General features: G+C 35.7%; 1 protein-coding gene across 1 annotated transcript in view; it reads right to left on the bottom strand.

Annotated features, from left to right (window-relative positions):
• Window positions 1-22,298, bottom strand: part of ABCC9 (ATP binding cassette subfamily C member 9) — a 106,593-nt gene that overhangs the window by 64,124 nt on the left and 20,171 nt on the right. The window contains exons 8-15 of the mRNA XM_016197400.2: window positions 21,951-22,145; window positions 19,840-19,998; window positions 19,186-19,341; window positions 17,231-17,365; window positions 15,113-15,275; window positions 12,581-12,621; window positions 11,539-11,681; window positions 4,126-4,234 (exon numbers count right to left, since the gene is read on the bottom strand). Of these exons, the coding sequence (XP_016052886.1) occupies window positions 4,126-4,234; window positions 11,539-11,681; window positions 12,581-12,621; window positions 15,113-15,275; window positions 17,231-17,365; window positions 19,186-19,341; window positions 19,840-19,998; window positions 21,951-22,145 (1,101 nt within the window). The remainder of the gene's footprint in view (window positions 1-4,125; window positions 4,235-11,538; window positions 11,682-12,580; window positions 12,622-15,112; window positions 15,276-17,230; window positions 17,366-19,185; window positions 19,342-19,839; window positions 19,999-21,950; window positions 22,146-22,298) is intronic.

Genomic DNA, 22,298 nt, shown 5'->3' with positions numbered 1-22,298 from the left:
CATTGTAAAATGATCTATTCTTTCTTAAAAATTATAGCATTGTTCCTAGTCAAATGACTAAAGCATCCACAATAAAGAAGATACCAGCTGACACTGAATAGTCTTCAGATACTGAAGATGAACTTGAGTTAGATCATAACTGCAAATTTGTTATTAGTTTCAAATTTTGAGTTTAATTTCACAGGATAAAGAAAAATGGCTAAAGAGAAGGAAGAAAATTCAGATCTGTAAGCCTCTAATACAGAAAAGTTTATAAGCTCAAAATTTGTCCTAGGAATCAAGTGAGCAAGTATTTAAACATAAATAATTATTTGTCTTACTTTAAATACCTTATGGAGATTATGAAGGTTAAATAGTAATACACTTTAAAACTAATAAATTATTTATAAGAACAAAGGGTTCTAGAGTTGTGAAACTTTGGGGAGGGGCCTGGAATTACAGGTTTAGCTTTTTGAAAAATCCATTGCGCTCTACTATCAGAATTAGGAATGCATTCAAATAATCAGTAACTATCCAAACAAGATACTGCTCTTCCAACTTCCATCAATTGGTGTAGCAACTGAATATCACACCATCATATAAGCTACATGCAAATACATTCACAGATTAAAAAGCCACTGAGAACTACCAATGGTTCTGTCACACAGAAAATAATGCATTTTAACTTAAAAAATAAAAAAAGAGCGCTTATGAAATTTTATTTTACTTTTGTTTTTCTCCTCACAGTCCTCACAGATGACCCTTGAAGTACATTGCATGAGATGCTGTAGAAAGTCACTATCATTTAAGCTAAATATATTTTCCACACAAGGCAGGTCTATACCTGTACATATATTTAATGTTTTCTAGAATAATTCTATAGTAGTATTGCCCCCAGAGGTCCAAAAGGGATGACTTCATGTTCTTCACAAAACTAAGGAGAGGGTGGGAGGAGGAGATGTGTTGACAGAGATTTGAGTCGGAGCTCCACAGATGTAATTTGAAGAGACTTTGGCTCTAGAATGTCACTAATTCTCCATGGAGATTCTACAGCCAAAACCACTTAACTCTAAGCTTTTACAGAATACATAGCATCTTAAGCGCTCTCAAGAGGAGTTTCCATTAGTGTTATTTTCAAACACACAGCTTTTTTAACTCCATTTTTAAAAGTTTGTCGTTTGTGGTTTGGCCCATCAGCAGTGATGAATGACCCTGAAAGACATCATAAGTCCAGTCTGGTTTCAATAACCCTGAAGATATTGGATGCATCTGAAGGGGATTCTTTTTTCCTTCCAAAAATCTTTTCTCAATTCAATTTTTCTTCTATCCCTCATCTCATACGAGAGATTCTTCAGATTTCCCTCACTCCACAAACTTGACCTCCTACATCCCCTTTCTTGAGGTCATCTTACTCTGCTCATCCTCACATCTCTGAAAGATGATCTAATAAGTTCTTTGGTAATCTCCTGTCATCCAAAGTGTGACAAGGCTGGTTCTAATCAAATGCTTGACTTTCCTGCTGCCTCAAAGTGTAGACACTCTATGATGTGTGTTCTTGTCTTTGTGTCCATGTCCACACAACAGCAAACAAGCATTTCGAGGCATCTTTACTCTAGTGTCCATAAGCATGGGTGGTAGTTCCTTCTCAGACAAAAATCACACCTGCACAATAAAATAACTTAACAGAGAGTAAAAAATAACTTCAGAAAAGCAGAAGAAAGAAGCAAACCTAAATATAGCCTAGTGCTCATCTTAACTGTTTTCAGTACTTTTAAACATGATGTAATGAAAACTTTAATAGTGATTGACTTCCAATAAAGGCTTTCCAAGCCTCAATCAATTCCAGTCAGGAGACTGCATGTGCATTTTGGTTTGGTTACATAAATGGTAAATACATTCATATTTTTCTCTAATAGTAACATGAATAATATTAACTTATAACTCATTTTAGAATAATACCTTCCATTTTATTGCTATGAAATATACATATTAATTTTATTTTAAAGACTGGAATTTTTCAGAACACCTCCCAAGAGTCTAGTTCCATTCATTTAAATATTATCTAATGGCTAACGACTGATATTGACACTTCCAATGCTGATTTCTCTTCTTGGATATCAATATATATCTCAAGATTATAATGTGTAAAATATACCTCTCGATTCCACCTCAACACAAACCTATCATTTCTCAGTCTCTGGATATCAATTCCATCATCTACCCAGCATTCAAGCCAATAAACCTGACTCATCTTTGACTTCTCTTCCTCTCTCATTCCTTCCATCTAATCTATTAGCAAGTCCTTGTCAGCTCAACCTAAAGAATGTTTGTTGAATCTGATCACTTCCTCACCATGAAACTGCAATAAAAACTATTTCTGACCATCATTTCTTGCTTGTGTTATAATGATCTCTTGAGTGATCTGTTCTTTTCTTGTTCCCATTGACTACTTTCCACCCAGCAGCCAAAGTGATCTTTTAAAAGTGTAAACAAAATTATCTCAGTCCCTACTTTGAAACTGTCCAAGGGTTTCCTATTGGTTTTATTGCTCTAATAAAATCCAAACTCTTTCCATAATCTTCAAGAGCCTTAATCCTTCTTACTTTGTCCTCTGTCTCTCTTCACCAGGTTTCACGGCATTGCTCCTCTTTTCCTTGAACACACTGAATGAATTCCCACCTCAGGGTCTTTGCACCTCCTAGTTCTCTGCCTGAAACGCAAGTCCCAGAGCGTTGTAGAAAAGGTACCTACTCTTCATTCAGGTATCAGCTCAAATGCAGGGACCTTTGGGAAAATGACCACCCTGCTTCGAGTATCCCAGTCACTCTCTAACACCTATTTTTATTTTCTTTCCATAGCAAAATTATCTCGCTTTCCACTTGTTTATCATCTGGCTCCTGCCTCAAGAAAGCAAACCCTGTGACAAGAAGGATCTTGTCTTCCTTGTTCATTGCTACATCTGTAGGTCTTGGCATGAAGTACAAAGTAGTCAATAAGTCTGGAAACACTGGCAAATACATAATCCATGTCATAGTACATGTAACACATGACATAATAATATTGACTGTACTTCCAACCTTTATGTTGATACTGAGTATCTATGTAATGGATAAAAAAACTGGTTCAAGAGTTAAAACACTCAAGTTTTAATTCTGGCTCTGCCACTTGATAATTTTCTGACTTTATTCAAGCCATATAACATGCAAACTCAATATATTAATCTGAAAGCATAAAATAGGTAATGTAATGTAGTATATTCAGTGAATCAAAATACAATGCATCAGAAAGCACTTTTTAAACTAAAAGGTGTAATGTAGCTGAAAATATTATAAGAATATGGTACAGGAGTTGTAAGCTGATTTTGTATTATTTTTATATAAAGCTTGGGGTGCAACCTCTCAATTTCTGCTTGAATTGAACATGTACTGTCTTGGGGATATTAAGTACAACACAGGAAATATAGTCAATAATATTGTAATAAACTATGTATGTTGCCAGGTAAATACTAGATTTATTGGGGGAATCACTTTGTAAGTTATATAAATGTCTAACCATCATGCTTTACATCTGAAACTAATATAATATTGAATGTCATATGTAACTGAAAAATAAAAAATAGATTGTTCAAATAAAATAAAAACATGTGCTGAGTCTCTTGGGATAATTCTTTGTTGACCTATAAAGATAAGCCTTATACATTTATTGATTGATTTTAGATTTGTGAGGTTTGTTGTAGAAGCAAGTGGTAATCGTTTTTCATACAGATTAAAGTAAAGCTTACAATTTCTTCTAATTGCACCCATTTTTTTTTTTTAATCCTCACTCAAGGATATTTTTTCCATTGCTTTTGAGAGAGTGGAAGGGAGAGAGGGAGAGAGAGAGAGAGAGAAAGGGAGAAAGAAACATCAATGTGAGAGAGACACATCGATTGGTTGCCTCCCACATGTGCCCCTACCAGGGCTGGGATTGAGCCTGCAACCCAGGTAAGTGCCCTTGGCCGGAATCAAACCTGGGACCCTTCAGTCTGCAAGCTGACGCTCTAACCACTGAGCCAAACTGGCTAGGGAAAATTGCACCCATTTTAAATCATCCATTCTTGGGACTATCCCCTATTAACAGGTTTCCATAAAAAGAAAAAGCACTTACAACTCCAGTGTGTTTCTTACAGGACTCAAAAGGAAGAGAACTTTCACCAGTTCTCCAGCTGTCATCACCAATCTCATCACTCAGGAGAAACTCATTCAACTTTTGAACACTGCAGAAAGCAAACAAAAACAAAGGATTAAAAATAAGACCACCAACAATAAAGTTCTACTTAAACAAACAAACAAACTCTTCCTCCTTCATTATCCTGTTGAGCAAGCAACTCTGAGAGTCATTTTTCAAGACCAGGTGGAAATTCAGCTCAGATGAACAAGCATCCTAACTTGCTCAGGAATGATGGATTTCCAGGACCTAGAACATTTAGTGCTAAAACTAGAAAAATCTCAGAAAAAAACAGAACCAATAGGTTACCTTAAATTAGTCAAATTACTTTTGCACTGTTTTTTTGTTTGTTTTGGTTTTGTTTTTTTTTGCAATTCTATGCCTTGTCAAAGACAGTGGAGTTGGAGAGGAATCTGAAACAGGGTTTTTAAAATTAATAATACCAATGAGGGAAGTACTTATTATTCCAGTTTTACAAATGAGGGGAAACAAGGTACAGAGAAGTTAAGTAATGTGCCTAAAAGCATTTAATGTTAACACACAAAGCTGCAGTCTGTGGCCACTGTGCTATCTGGCTTAAGCATTATATATGACACTTATTTTCTGCACCTGGTAAGGAGAGGGCCCTCTAAAGAGCTGGTAGTCAAAGCATTGGCCAAGGACCAGCAGCAGCAACACCTGAAAGCTTACTAGAAACAGAATCTCAGCCCCCACCTGAGACCTACCTAATCAAAATATACATTTTAACAAGAGCCAGAGATGCTTCCTAAGCACATTACAGTTTGAGAAACCCTGCTCTAGAAGAATGGTTTGCAAACTTTCTTCACTATGGCTGGGCACAACGCTCCTTAGCCCTCCTATCCCTCCCATTCTAACTTTTTCAAACCAATGTCACAGGGTGAGAAGCAAAACGAAAGAATCAAAGAAAACAGTAACATGACTTAAAAACCTCCTCTTATAAATAAAATAAAACACTAAAGAAAATTCTGTAAAGTTGCAAAAGAAATGTTCCTTTCGGCATTCTAGAAAGGGACACACTGGCTTGGCTCACGCAGCAACCACAGGGGAAATATTGCCTTTGATAGGAAACTAAAAAATATATATTTGGAACAAAGGTTTCTTTAATTTTTTTCCCCATTTGAACTTGTAGTCAAGCTAATTGCCTCCAGATAGGTCTGACTAGTTTGATTTTGTGACAGACTAATAAAATGAAGAAAAGTAAACGTAGTTGTCTGTTGCCCATGACCTTTAAGCCCTTTACCCTTACGTGCCATAGAAACTGTTTCCTTTCAGTGAAAACATAAAGGTAGGTAAAATTCATTGGAGCAATCTATTAGCTTCCAAATTATATTTGCAGGGACCTAAAAAGAGATGATAACTGCTTAAGAAGAGCTCCAGCTGAATAACATTCCATTGTATGTAAATGCCACGTTTTGTTTATTTATTCATCCATTGATGGGCACTTGACTGTTTCCACTTTTTGGCTACTGTGAATCATGCTGCTAGGAACACAGGTGTGCAAATTCCTATTCAAGTCCCTACTTTCAATTCTTTTGGGTATATGCCCAGAAGCTGCACTAGGTGATGATCCTTTGTTTAATTTTTTGAGGAACCGCCATACTGTTTTCCATAATGGCTGGACCATGGTTCTGGAATTTTTGACTCACTTTAACATATTAGTGTTATAATAACATGGACGAACCCTGAAGACATTATACTAAGTAAAATAAGCACAGTGTCTCACACACACACACACACACACGTTGTATGATTCCACGTATATGAGATACCTAGGATAGTCATATTCAGAGAGACAGAAAGTCAGCGGTGGTTACTAGGGACTGGGAGAGGAGGTAAATGGAAAGCTACTATTAAAGGGTATAGAGTTATGATTTGAGAAGGTAAAAACATCTGGAGATGGACTGTGGTGATGCTTGCACAATAGTGTAAATGTACTTAATGCCACTGAACTGTACACCTGAAATGGTTTAAGTGGTGAATTTACATTATGCATTTTACTGCAATTAAAAAAAGAATTTCAGACTCCCAAAAAAAGAAAAAAAGGAGAGCTTCAGTTTATGTACTTTTTTTGAATCTGCAATAAAGCCTGACCTTACAGACTTGAAAGACACTATTAGAAATGCCTATGCAATGGCATTTTAGTCATCTTAAATAGCAGTTATTCCGTCTTTACTTTTTCTATTGAGGAATAATTGACCTATAACATTATATTAGATTCAGGTGTACAACATGATGATCTGATATTTGTATGTATTTAAAAATCATCACACAAATCTAGTTACATCCATCATCATATAGTTACAAAAATTATTTTCTTGTGATGTGAATTTTTAAGATCTATCTTAAACATAGTAGTAAAAGACCTTCTTTACTTTTATAGATTTTAATTGTCATTCTGTTCTTATGTCTTGAAGAAACTGGATTTTAAGGAGCACAGCTTCATCAATCAAAGGTTACCTCGAACAATCTCACACTGTGTCTTTGCACACAAAAGAAAGTACAGGGCCAAGCTCATTTGCCTTGATAACTCTAAGTCCTTGCACACATTACTCAATGAATGTTTGTTGAATAAATCAATGAAGGGATAATCAATGGTTCAAACATTTAAGTAAAGTTGGTTGATTCGATTCTCCATGTTACTTCTCTAGTACATGTGCAAATCTTGCCAAAGCTTTTATGGAATTAATGAGCCCCATTCTTGCTGCACATTAAGAAACAACGGTCTCTCAGCATACTGGGACATGGGGAGAACTTTCTTTTCTCTTTATAACACCCCACTTTAGAACTCCAGTTACAATGAACCCTGGAGTACCCCAATATCAGCTCTTCTCTAACCTGCTCCTTCCTTTCCCCTCCTCTGTCCCCATTATTCTAGGCTCTCTGGCTGAGGGTTCCCTGCACTGCTATTTTGTCATTGCTTATTTACTGTCTATCTCTCCCACTAATCTGTGAACACCTTAACAGCAAAGATTTTCATCTTCAGAATCTAGCCTAATGCCAAAGATAGAACATAGTGATTCCTTAAGAAATGTCTAGTGAATGAATAAATGGGTAATACAAAAAGCATTTCCTGTTCATATGAAGTCCTTTCAGAAATCAGAGGGAAAACAATTATGAACAATGCATGAATCCTGACCAAGGGTGAAGTAATTTCCACCATGCTGCCAGGGTTATATTTTTAAAATCCAAATCTGTTCGTGCAATTCTCTCTCTAAAATAACAAATGACACCGCTTGCCTTTCAGCATCCTTAGCATCACCTACAAGTTGATCACCAATTTTACTCTCCAGCTTCATCTCCTGACTCTTTCCACATCAGTCCTTTGTGCAACTGTACTCAACCACTTTCATCTCCTGAATGTACTGAGATCTCTCACCTACTTATTCACCCTTTCCCCTTGCATACGTTGCTCCCTCACATAGAACATGTTTTCCCCTTTTCTTCAAATAACAAAGTCCTACTAATTTTTTAAGATCCTATGAAGGGTCCTCCACCTCCTTTAAAGCCTCACTGACCAGACTGCCTGCCTCCTCTCTTGAGGAGCTTCAGTGATCCCCATATAGGAGTCCATGACATTCTGTGTAGAGCCCTATAATAGTATAAGGCATTGCATTGATATTAGTTTCCTCTCCTGGTCTCTGCAACTAGACTATGGACTCCTTGTGGATTTCATGCTACCTTTCCTCTTTGCAACCCCCAGTGCCTAGCAATGTCCCTACAGTGTTAACATGCATGTAGACCTACAGAGATATCTCTCTGCGGTATGGAATGAAGATAAGAAAAATGGCGGTAAATAAGTAAAATGGAGATTTTAAAAATACCTAAAATATTTAGGCAATGTGCTGGGTACTTTACATGCATTATTTCATTCTCTCAACTCCCATAAGTAGGACCTATTAGTGTGCTCATTTGATAAATGAGGAAGCTGAGCTATAGAGACACTAACTAATGTGTTTGAGGTTCAACAATGAGTTCTCCATGGCAGTGCCAGGATTTAAAAGCAGGTATATTTGAGACCAATCAATTTGCTATCCTGCCTCCATTACCTTTATAGGTCAGTATTTTATTAATCTCTCATATATTTAGATAACTTACAAACATATTTAAGGTTTTAATTACACTTGTTATTTTCTCACTTTTCAAGTTTCACTTTGTGTATTTAGACATCTTGTCCAGGTATCACATTAGTTGGGAGCAACTTTTTTTGTTGCTGACAGTTACATATTTTTCTTTTAGGAACTACAAAATTTTTGTAAGCAGAGACCAGGTCAAAGTATACGCCTGCTCTACGATAAATATCAGTAACAATTTACTTGATTGAAAATAATTGCAATAGACGAGCCAAGCATACATTCCTTTGGGAGGTACATGAGAGAAAGGACACGAAGTTATTTTCCAACAAAACAGAGGATTCGGTTTGCACATTTTTCCCTTGGCAAATAACATCGTTGGACATAGATGCTGCGTTATACCTCAAATAACAGAAACCTGAACTCAAATTATTTATGAAGGATATAACATATCAACTTACATTCTCCTCCAGAAAAGCAAAACACATAAATTATTTCCTTAGAAATAAACCAAAGTGGAGAACTGAGGCAAGCACCCTGAAAAATTGCTCTCATTCAAGTATTTCATTTTAGATAGCAGTGACTTTGCTGACTTTTCTTCATATTTCACTCTGCTTTTTGCAAACTTAGACTGGAACACATCGTTATAAAATGTCCAGAAAACTCAAATGGTGTGGAGTCCTGGGGTTATGAGGAAATAACCTGAAACATAACTTCCTTTCTTCCATTTTATTCTGTGTATACATGGGGTCCCACCCATTAAGCAATCTGAAGGAATTTTATCTAACAAACTAAACATTTCTGAAAGAAAGCATAGAACTTTCCCATAGCAAATAATTTTACGTGGTATGGAAATTTCCTATAGTAGAGACTTTCCAAGTCTCCTACACGCACATATAACACAAATGGGGAGTTGGCTGCACTCCATTCTAACCCCCAGAATTTCTGATCGCATTTAAGAGCGCAGCGAAGAACTTATGACTTCCACAGTCCTAAAGACGAGGTTTCAAAATCAGCTGACCAGAGTCTCCGATTATAAACAGGCTGCTCAACTCGCTGTGGGCCAACTGGCATCCAAGACTGGTCACGGGTTCCCAGGCACAGAAGCTGTGCCGAGCCCAGGCAACAATGGGAAAACACTCAGTTGGGTTCCCAGAACCAGCACCCAGCGGGGAAAAGCACTGGCCGCCTCTGTCGACCGCTCATCTCTGTAGGACCCACAAAGCAACCACGGAAACTCATTTTAGAGACGCAAGTTTTTGTAAGCTGATTCCATTTGGCCTATGGCTTGGGAAAGCTGGAGCTGAGCCTTGAAAACAAACTGGTCTTTATCAAACTGGCAAATGCCTTTTCCCTGGGACATGAGGAAGAGAGAGTGCTGTGCAGAAATGTAGAGGAAATATTATCCACTCTCAAAATTGCCAGGGTTTACTATAGCAGGATTGTATACAATAGACTTGAGGACACCCCTAGATTTTTTTATTTTTGTTTTGTTTTTCATATCAACTCTTAACATCCTTTTGGTGTAACCTCCTGATTTCAGAGGCGTTATCTGGTATAAGTTAACAACTGCTTTCTATCTTCACCTGTAGATAGTCAAATTTCAATTTAAAATGCACAGTCAAATTTCAATTTAAAATGCGACCATGAGAGGGACAGCTATTAAATGGAGAAAATGAAAATAAGGACCAAAATAGCAGACTCTGGCCATTTATCAATTTTATTGTTTGAACTAGCTTCCCTTCCAGAGCACTGCCTAATTTGGAAGTGGTGCTACAAAAATCAGTCAGTGATCTGTACAAGTGCTTCAGAAGGCAGAACAATAAGAAAAGAAAATGAGAGCAGAGGAGGCCAGAGGGCCTGAGCTTTAAACTCAGCTCCAGAATTGATTCCTAATTTCATATCTTACAGAACAGGATTGAAATCATGTTAGGATACCATTGTAACCTATCAGAACTTGTTTTAGAATAAGACAATATTTATGCATTTGAAAGTTATTTGGTATTAAGATGTCTTTAAGCCAATATAAACTATTGCCTAAAACTCAAGATTATAATATTTTAAATATTAAATATTAGTTTTCTTAGTAATACATAGACTTTGAGAAAATTAGCTCATTTTAAAAGACCTTACAAAAGATGTTCTACATTGCTATCAATGGCAACACCATGCTTTGTCTATTTAAAACCTCAGTTTTCCCATTTTCCTTCAGTGGTGCAACATCTTGGCATTTCTTTCAAAGGCCAGATATAACATGCTGATGTTTTATAAAGTTTGTAAGATCATATAGCAAAAAGCAAAATACGACTTGAAGACTGCCTTGTTATAATAAGATTCATACATGGTAGATTATGACACATACAGTGCTTTATAACAGCTTTATAACATATAGTTTGGTAACACATTTATTATATGATACAAGTAAAAATGGTGGGGAGATTGTCATTATCATATCACATCTATTTTTATAGTTGTGCCTTATGGGAAATTGTGAGTCTGAGACAAATTCTACACTGGTTAGAAATACTACAGAAGCATATTTAAAATGAACAAAATTAAGTGATTTTATCAAGTCTTTCCATTTGCAGAAACTGAGCTTGGAAAAAAATTTTTTTGAGGTTATGATGTGATATGTTAATGTTGGTGAAAACATAAACTGATGCAGCTTCACTGGAAAATATGACCACATTGTTAAAAAATCTGAAAAATGTGTCCACCTTTTGACCTGCTACTCCTTCAATGGAAAACAACATAGCCACATTCATCAAGGACCTTAAAAATGTGCTTACGATTATAACTAGTATTCCCAATTCTAAAAATCTAACAAGAAAATAATCAGAGAAAAGTTTAAAGGTAAACAAAGATGTTTATCTCAATGTTGTATATATTATTTATGTTAGGGAGAGAACATAACATTCTAAATGTCCAATAAACAGATAGTGATTAAGTAAATTATAATACTTCCAAACAACGGAATATCACATAGCCAGTAAACATCATGGGTTATGATCTAAATGAGGGAGAAAATAATAAAACCAATAAGTAAAACAGGAGTCGAAAGCTGAATAAATTCAAATTTTTATTCTAGAATAAGTATTTTTATAGGAAATAAAATACTGAAAGGTAGCATACCAAAAATTTTAACAATGGATATCTCTGGACAGTGATTTTACTGTTCCTTCTATACTTTTTCAAATTTACTACCATGAGCACATATTATTTTTATAACCAAGCCAAGAATTGTAGACATTGCAATGCATACCTTATGATGGCTTTGACTGCAAATCTGACCACTGTGGAGAGCAGGAACAATGGAGTGACCAGGATATGAAAGAGAGAGAGTGAAGCAAAGGCCTCTGCAGGTTTTAGATTGTTCCCACTGGTATATGCGTGGGTCACAAATGTCTGTTCAAAGAAAGGATTTCTTTAGAGAAAGTTGGAGCAAGTTTCACAAATGCTTACATTCAATTTTACAAGCCTAACCTATTCTGCTATGACAATATGTCCACTGCAACTATGAAAACAATTACTTCACCCAAATTACTCCCTAAGAAAAATCATACTTGTTATTGGTGGAATACTTAATGGTTTTCATCCATTCTAGCAGCAAACATGTGAGAAGGGCAAAACAGATTCTGTTTACAGATTAGATAACTGACTTCTGTTAAATTACTGAGTTGGAAGGAGAACATGAAGAGAAACCAGCCAGGATCTTTGCAATCAACACTAAATTTTCTAACAAAAAGAGAGTTCCATTGTTTTCAGGTCCTTATTGTGGACCTTTACTAGAACTGCTAACATTGGTGTCCAATGCAGATTTATTTACATTTCTAAATATAATATTAGTTCCTGGGTCTGTAATTTAAGTTTCAAATACAATACATCATTTAACATATTCTGGATGTTGAACTAACACTTGTTCTAAGAATGTCCAGAAACCAGGTCATGGAGATCAGAACAGTTAGTTCTCAACTACTGATAAAGTTGCTCCCAGGGCATATGTGGCAATGTCTGGGGATATTTTTGATTGTCATGACTTGAGTGAGGAGGATTCCAATGGCATCTAATAGGTAGAAGCCAGGAATGCTGCTACACATACTAATGCCCTTACAGCAAAGAATTATCTGAGCCAAAAATGTAGATAGTGCCACAGTTAAGAAGCCCTGGATTAGTACTATTGCAATGAAGACTGCAAAAACAAAACTGGCACAGGTGAGGTAACATTAATTCCACCCACATATTCTTGTTCATAAATCATTTCTAAACACTGACTTTGTTCTATGTCTAAAGAAAAAGTGTCTTACAGCAAGAACAGCTGCTATAGGAATTGCTGCATTCATGAAGACTGTGAAAAGAAATAAAATACATTAGATTCAGTGAACTGTGAAACATTTTCAGTAAGTTTAATTAATCATCTATTATTACTTTAACTTTCCTTGAAGACAAAAAGGACCAAGTGCATTAGATAACATCTTGTCTGGAGTCCCCAAATATTTCCCAGTTGGTATTTCCTTGTTCGCAGTTGCGTAAGTTCCTACATATTAGTCTTAACCAGAAAATGTTAAAAACAGCAAAATTTTATATAAAATAATCCTTTAAGGATGCAAATTATTAGAATTTAACAAATGTTGAGAGTATTTACAATCTATATTTTGTTTGGTCTACAAGATATAAACATGAAAATTGGGTCATTATACAGATTAAAAACAAGAATTTGACATCATTTCAAGTTCTCCAGCAGTGATGTTAATTTTCACTCATAGGCCTTTTGCTTAATAAAAAAACTTCATATCCAGGACGCTCTGTTTATTTAAATATCTCTGCAGGAATATATTGCACTATCATTTGATAAGCATGATATGCATAACTGAAACAAGGAATAGTCATATTTTAGGCTAAAATACTAGCATTTGGAAGCCATAGTAAAAATAAATCCAAGTTGATGATTTGTAATTATATTTTCTATAAACTACAGCACTTTAAGGAGTGAGGACCAAAAGATTAAATCAATTGTTGTTAACAGAGCCAGGCAATAGCAGAGTGCAAACTAGAACTTAGTTTTCTTAATTAACACTCAGGAGGGTGTCCACCCCAAAGCCATCATTGCTCTCATGATCCGCTCTCATGAACTATCCTTACCACTCACTGTACACAGAATTAGCTTGCGCTTTGGCAGGTCCAGACATGTCTTAGTTCAAGCTCTTAACCACCAAGAACACAGTACTTAACCAAGTCATAAAACTTGAAAGTGGTTTCACTGGAACTTTTCACCACTGACTCAAGAATTCCCACTGCCTATCATAAGTACATCATCATGTATTTTTACCTTCATGACTTCTTTTTTTCCTCCCCTATTATGACCTCTCTGTCCCCTCTCATTTTTATCTGACTTTCAAAAACCAACCCAAATCTCATGTCTGGAGACAAATTGGGTTAGCAATCCACTTCTGCTTTTTAGTGGCTGGATGATTTGGGGGAAGTTCAAGTTACTTAAGCTCTCTCCAGCTCAATCTTTAAATTTCTAAAATGGAGTTAATAATAGAATCCAAGTCATTGGGCTGTTGTGAGGATTAAATGAGATGGTATATGCAAAGCCACTTATGGCAATAATTGGTTAAGTATCTGAATAGGTTTTTGTTATTATTATTAGTAGTAGTAGTAGTTTCATCATCATCCTGATCATTATTTCTGGCTACATTCATCACCCTATGAGAATTTCAGTCCACTGCAGAAAGGAATGTATTGCGGGAGTCACCAGCTTAGAGTACTGTTATATATGTAAGTGGATAACCAATCATTCCATCTTCTAGAATTTTGACACCATATTAGTAGTGGTAATAGCTGGAAGATAAATCTCATCCCCATTTCCTTTGTAAAGCATTGGGGCTAGAATAAATGAGCTATATATACCAAACATTTTCTCCAGATCCATTTCACAAATGTAGTGTTTATAATCTCCAAAAATTGGTTTAGAATTCAAGAGGAAACAATTTATAAACATCCCAAACTTTAAGATGTTAAAAGTCTTGGGGACAATAGAGATGAGCAAAACTGACACACAAACCAAACTGAATATTAGTGGGAGTATTTTGGCTAAGTTCATAAGAATTGTACTAACATAAACTCATTATTCTTGAGAATACTCAGTGTTAGTCCTTCAGAAAACAACAACAATATTTTGTAACAACTGTTTTTTTTAAAATCAGAGTTGAGGATAAAAGTGCTCTGTATTTAAAAGCTCTTAAAAATGTATTGGAAAAGAAGGTTTTATATGAATGTAGTTTGGCTCCTTTCACTTGGCAATGTTGACCTTTTTTTTCTCCTCAATTTTCAAAAATGGTATTTCAAATACAACCTTTAAGAAAATAAAACATCATAAGCTCCAAAGAGACAGGTAAGACAACTGCAGATAATTGTTAAAGATCTTTGGGAATAAGAAGATCAATAGTAAATATAGTCAAATGACTTTATATACACAAATTTTTACTGAAAACCCAATCCATCCCCACTGTAACTGAGAAGAGGGTTTCAACACCCCTACTACTACCATCACCATCCTCATTTTACAGATGAAGAAGCTCAGGATTTCAGATGTAAAGTAACATGGCAAAGGCCCACAGCTCATAAAGAATCAAATTCAGGTTTACTTGACTCTAAGCCTGTGCTAACCTTACTCTTGAATTTCAATTAGTCATGTGGCCAGTGGCTATTGGACAGTACATATATAGAAAATAAATGGGCTTCCTCTGATTACTAGAATGTCTCAATGATCACAACCTAAATGAAACAGACTTTTTTCTTTTTTTTTGGTGGTCCGTAGAACAACAGCAACTTACTAGAGAGTGATGTATAAAGCGCAAAGGTTTTGAGACTGGATAGTTCTTTCATTCTTGTTTCTTCTACACTTTTGCAAAAGATGTGCTCCCAGGCATACAATTTAAGAAGTTTGATGCCTTTCAATATTTCATTTGTTTTCTTCAGTCTCTCAGTGGAATAATCCTATAAAACAAAACAAGAACAAACATAATGCAAGCTACATCCAAGTGAATCATAGAAGCACGGCCATGCTTGGCTCTCCCACTAATCATGGCTGTGAAACACCTGGGAAAAGTAAACTCTCAGTGCTTCAGGCTCCAACTTTACAATGAAGAGTCGAATGAGATGACCTCAAATTTCTATCACCTAAAAACGTTTATATATCTGTTGGTTTGGTGGGGAAACTTTTTTCTGCCAAGGGCCATTTGGATATTTATATCATTTATAACAGGCCATACAAAATGATCAACTTAAAAATTAGCTATGAAAAAAGCTCCTAGATTTATGGAATTTCAAGTCCCGCCTGCAGTTGCCTTGTCAGGGCCAGACCGAATGATTTCGGCCATGTAGGGCCCGAGGGGAAGACGTTTCCCACCTGTGCTTTTATCATAAAAGCAGTTTCTTAAGTTTGACATGATTTTCTTGAATGTCTACTGGTAATGTACACATACCGTTAGGGAAGTGATAAAGAGACTTCCCATGGCTTCCTTTTAATATCTAAATCATTTCATTCTCCTCTCAGCACCCTCTCTCATACTTAGAAGAAAAACAATGAATTTAAGAAAAGGTAGTTGGCTTCTCATTTGGGAATGTGAGGGTACAGTGTTGTGTGTGTTCACATTGTCTTCAGAACACAGTGTTTGAAACCAAGCCTATTATCTTTAGCTTCAAGAGATTTCTACATACTTCTTTATAAGCTCTTGTTTAAGGCCTAAGTTAGAATTACTAATTACTATCGACTTGGAACAACTGTAGAGAGATTTGTAGCAGATGCAAAAACCTCAACTGTTTCTGCCTCCTCTAAGACCAAATATCTAGTTAGAATGACTAGTAAGGCACAATATGATCTGTCAACTATAAAAGTGTTTGTAAAGTGGCAAAAGGTAGCTGGAAGGAAGCAAAAGTAGAAAAATAACCTGTTTTTTACCCATCCTTTTGTCTCGTCAGGGTCTTAAGTGCCTATCAAATGGCTGTGAATGCGTGAATGAGCACAGTGTGAAAGGCCAAGTGAAAGGTGATTGAGGATGGTCATGTCTCCACTTTGTGCCCTCTTCCACATCTTTCTGTATTTATGTCCTGAAGCAGACAGGGTGGAAGGCTCAGACAAAAATAATGAGGAACCTCACCAGAAGCAGCAGAAAAACAAGTGATAAAAATCACTTGTGTGACATGCAACTTGCTAGTCACAGTAGAAACACCAACTTGGGAAACCATTCCATCAGTGGCATCATCCCTACATTTTATGCCTGATTTACAGATAGACAGCCTTGCTCATATTTAATCAAACCTTATTTCTAAACATGCTGTCAACAACTTTATTATTTGCAAATATTTCTTTAAAAGAAGCCAATTCTTGCTCAAATAAAGTGATTTCATGGCAAACTGAAGCCAGAAAGAGTCAATACTTTGGCTTTTTCTTGCTTGCTAAGTTGACCATGAACATATTCAGTTAGAACAGCTGCCACTGAAACATTTCAGTGGAACTCCATAGATCATCTCGTGGTTTGATTCAACTCTATGGAAATTGAATTTCAGAAACACTAAACCTGATCCTTTATTTGTTTCTTGCTCCATTTCTCCCACGTCAATGACTGACCTCCAATGGCCTCAAAGTACACTTAAGTGTATTCTCTAGGCAAGTGATCTAGAAGAAGATCCAAAGCTTCATCACCTCATGGCACTTAAAAACATCCACAACTGTGATTCTGGTATTTTGAGTCTAAAATCATCAGGTCTTAAATTTCAATCCACTTTTAAAAATTATGTTGTAATACAGAAAACACATATTCATGCCCAAGAATTGAAATGAAATATAATGATTTCCAAATAATCCTGAGAGGTATGTACTCATTTCCTATATTTAAAAAAGCAAACAGCATTAGATTTTCCTAATAAAGTTTCCAAAAGATGTTACTTACAAGAGTGCTCTTTTGAGCCTCTGCCAACTTTGTAGCAATGAAGTACTGAATTGGCGCAAGGAGCACAATGACAGCTGCCCCAACCAATGCGCTTAATCCAAGTAAATTATAGAGCAGAATCACTCCCATTATGATCTAGGAAGGAAACACATAGGAAAGGGGAAATGAATGAGGGCTTGGGGACCACTGTAGGAAAGGAAATATTTTTAAGTGAAAATACAATATTTCTAATTATTAAGTTTATTTGGAAGTTAACTCAACTGTGACAATGGGTTTTACCGTGATTTATTTGGGGAAAGCTAAGTAGCAGGAATTTATTTTTAGTATGGTGATCTGTGCAACTGGTGTCAAACCAATTTATTGCATGAAGTTGCATAGCGGTCTCATGATGCTTCTGGCCTACAAAAGCAGTCTTCAAATTTTTAAAAGAACATGAAACTTCTTGAAAATGTTGTCACTCACCATAAATTTGACATTCCTTATTCTCTTGGAAATGTACTATCTTTCCAAGGTGGGAGGAAATGTACTAGCTTTCCAAGATAGGGGCCGTATCATAATGTGAGTACGTTTAATGAAAAGAGGCCCAGGACTAAGTAAAACCGAAGACACTAAAGTTGGTGCCCCATCTTATCTCACTGCCCATGTTAAGTTTATTTCCCAGAACGCAGGGCAGACTCACTTAGCCCACCCTCTCTGGTCTGTCACTTTCCTCTTCTTACTTTACTTTTTTCCTGAAAATTTTTTTCCCAGTAGTTCAGCTTTTTCTGGCGCTAAATGTCAACTAATGGACTGTATCCAAGCAGTTAAAGCATTTAACTCATCCTATATGCCAATGATAACAGCTTATTATGGCCTTCTGGAGGCAATGGAACATGCTCACTGCCTAACCAATTAGCCTCTTTGGGAATTCCAATCAAAACAAAAATTTCCTTAAGGTCATCCACAGTGCAGTCATTCGGAGATAGCCTGGAATTTTCGGTGCACTAAATTATACCATGTACGCAGCTGACCCGTGTATTAGTACATCTTGATGAGACAAAGCATATTTTATATCTTACCTCATGCCAAACTCTGTGCATTAATACACACTTTTATTTGACTTGGATTTCCATTACAAAATAAAAAGCAAACAATAAATATAAAAACTACCATATTTTCTTTATTATTTTAGGTACTTTACTAAATGGGGTACACAGGGACATAGACGACAAACTGCTTTGAGTAAAATCTACAGTTTAAGCTCTGTTTACAGGATCCAAAACTTGAGATAATTAAAAATATTCAGTGTCGCACAGAAAACAATACATTTCTTTTGCCATTTTTACCCAACGAGGGGGGAAAAAACAGTGTCTTTACTAAAATGCTATATTCCATTGGAAATAGCTAAATAGCCCTACAGCTTGTTGGTGTTCCTACTACCTTATAAAGCTTGGCATTTTATAATGTATCAGCTATTGAAACTACGTAATGGATTAAAGTAATTGCTCTAGTTTAGAAATGCTATAAGAGAGTTTGTGAAAATGAAAGGGGTCGAGCCCTGGCTCTGTGACTTGCATAAACTTAGGCTATAATAGTAACTAACAATTCCTGAGGGCCCACGACATGTTAGGCACTGTGCTAAATGCTGTACACGTATTAACTTATTTAGTCTTGACAATTCTAACGACTCTATGAGGGAGATGCTATTATCATTAACATTTTACAGTTATGAAAACTAATGTTTTGAGGGATTAAATACTTGTGCAAAAATGGGAGAGAGCAAATATTTGAATTTAAGCAATATAATTCCAAAACCCTTTTCCTTAAACTATGTCATAGCATTTCTGAGTCCCAGCTTCCTTCTTTACAAGAAAGGTAACATTAGCACATTCGAAAAGTTTACGCTTTATTGAGATAAATATCTTACACTTGTTTTATTTCCTCTGTAAGTGAGAATCTTACTTATAATGATCTACCTGAACAGGCATAGCCCATAGGTTGGGACACAGGAACAAGAACCACATGAGTTGATTGGTTTCAATGGCAACCAAGTTATTGATCTGTCCCAGGGTCATCTCACCCATGGATAAATTAGATGTAGAGAGCCTAAGGATTTTATTGTATATCATGGCCTGCGAAAGAAAAGAAAATGTACTTGAAGCTCTAAATTTAATAATCAACACTATGCTTATTTATTTCCATTAAAAAATAACATTAAAAACATTTTTTAAAAGGGGAAAAAACTATAATGCAATCTTAAATCAACCATTTTTTCATTTCAGCATAGTTACTTTTAGCCCTCAACTAATTACAAAGTTAGTTTTTCTAGTGATGTAATCAAAACATATATTCAAATTTAAACATAAGCCCTAGAACAAATAGAAACAGAGATAAGCAAATGCATGATTTCAAAATATTTTTCTTGTCATATTATTGTAAGTTATTTTTAATCCAATGGGTTTATTAATTAGCTCTATGTTTCTTTTATTAAGTAGGTCCTAGAAGTGTTGATGTCATAACATCAAAGTGAAAATGACATGCAAAAACAAAACTGAAGCCGCTACCCTCCCTGTCACTGGATGGCATATGGAACTTTAAAGAACCAAAGATCATTTGAAGCTTGTACATACCAGCAGGGCTCCACGGAGGTTAATGCCGGTCTCAATGGTTACATAGTAGGAAGCCTGCAAAAATGTCCTTTGCAGAATAAGGGCCAAAAAAAGAAGAACTGCCAGAACATAAGCATTTTCGAGAAATTTCTTTGATGAGAGGGTTTCTGAATACTTGTCCTAGAAGAAAAAAGACATAAATCAAAACTAGTCTTTTCATATACCAATTGTACAGTTTGAGTTTATTAAATGACACATGATTTCTAAATTTAAAAACTCAGTATCTTTACTATACATCAGTAGAATGAGCCACAAAAAGGCAATTTGGGGTTTTCCTCACAATGTCCACAAAAACAAGTACACATCAGTTCAATGCATTAGATCCCACACTGATCATTATAATAGCTGGAGATGCCTGATTGTAGGAAAAAGGTATGTTTTAATTTTTTAAAAATTTGAGATTTCCTCCAAAGATATATCCTACCTTAGTAAAATGGGAAGTAACAAATGAAGATAGAAGTTAATTTAGACTGTAACTTAGAGGTAAAAACACAGAACTGGCAGTTGGTCAGCAAGACCAATGGAACAAAAATAAATTTCTGCAGCCTTATTAATTCAAAATAATTCTACAGAGTTGATATTTTCTGATTCTCATATATCTTGCTTTATATTAATGAAATAAATTATAAAATACAGAACTTGGCTATTGATTTCACCCATACGATACTTCCAGTAACAAAACACAACTTAAGAAAATGGTTGTTTTAGTAGAAATACGACTTAGTCATCATAAGGATATACAAAACTGATTGTTTTCTATTTGTAACAATAGCATATGGTAATCTGTGTGTTAAAAGCAAGGCAGAGGTGCCTGGCTGGTGTGGCTCAGTCAGTTGGAGCCTTGTCCTGTATACTGAAAGGTCGAGGGTTCAATTCCCGGTCAGGGCACATACCCAGGTTGCTGGTTCAATCCCCAGTATGGGAGGCAACCTATCAATGTTTCTTTTTCACATCGATGTTTCCCTCTCTCTTCCTCTCCCTTCCTCTCTCTCAAATCAATAGAAAGATATCCTTCAGTGAGGAGTATTAAAAAAAAGTGAGGGGCACATGTGGGAGGTAACCAATGTATCTCTCTCACATTGAAGTTTCTCTCTTTCTTTTTCTCTTTCTTCCACTCTCTCTGAAAAGCCCCATGAAAAAAAATATCTTCAGTGAGGATTTAAAAGAAAAGCTTACACCCTAGAGACATAGGCACATCCATAAATAATATGATTCATTGTAAATAGCATTTATGTCAAGTGCCAACATGAACTAAACAATGTGGTAGGGGAGTACCAAGGAGAGTCAAATTCCTACTAGGACATTCAGAAAAGGCTTCCCTGAGAAGGCAGCATTTACTGCAGAATTTGAAAATGCATAAAATTTCAATTGGTGAAGAGAAAAATGACAGGGAATCAGATTGGGAGACTAGAAAAGGAAAACTGATGCATCTGGACTAGCATTTCTATCTGTGAAACTAGGGAAATTAGAAACTAGGAAATTAGAAAGAAACTAGGAAATTCATGATGCAGAGTTTATTAAGAACAGAAAATATAAGATTATAAATTTATACAAGCAAATATCTTATATAGCTCCCCAAACAGTAACATAATATCTAATAAAAATATCATAGTGGGACTTGCCCTAATTGTGAATCAGGATGGCTTTAAGATATTAGAAAAAGGAAATGTACATACTAACAACCACATTACTAATGTTATTGGTCATGGCCTCTAAAAAAGTGACTCAGCCACCATCTCTCATGTATTCATGCATGAAAATTCTTATAAAGATAAAATAAAATAATAAATGTGAAATTTCTGGGCATGGTTTCTGGCACACAGTAAATGCTTATTCAATTTTTACAGGTTCTGAATCTAAGAAAAGATTTTGTTGGCCAGATCCATTCAATTAATACATAAACACAAGATATTCTCCACAAGAAAAAATATATATATATATTTTTTAAAAAAAGCATTCAACTCTTTATAAATAAGCCTGTTTAAACTGCTTGTAAAACTGCATTAATAAAAAGTAACAAATACAATGAAATCTGCCAATAACGTTTCCTTTCAAGAGTACCATGAACTTACTTCTGCTGTGTTATCTGTCCTATTCTGGGTTTCATTCACACGCTGCACTATTCCAGAAATACAGAGAGGTCCTGCAAAACCCAGTAAGTCAGCGAGATAACGGAATGTGCTACTAAGTAGTATTGGTCGTCCGAAAGCTCTGTACATTGCTAGCCATATAGATGGAGTCCGGTTTGGATGATCTGCTACTTTTTTCTGGGAGGAAAAAACAACAACAGATGAACCTAAATAAAATGACTAGAGAAGCAAAAAAACAGCCCCTATAGAAATTTCTTCTGATATTTTTTAAGTGATGTTTTAAAGGTTTATAACCGTGAATGACTCCCTTTCCGTAGAGTATGCATGATT

The sequence above is a fragment of the Miniopterus natalensis genome, chromosome 2, assembly GCF_054644295.1.
Source record: "Miniopterus natalensis isolate mMinNat1 chromosome 2, mMinNat1.hap1, whole genome shotgun sequence".
Classification (NCBI taxonomy): Eukaryota; Metazoa; Chordata; class Mammalia; order Chiroptera; family Miniopteridae; genus Miniopterus; species Miniopterus natalensis.
Note: the sequence above shows the minus strand (reverse complement) of the source record. Positions and strands in the feature narration are given on the sequence as shown.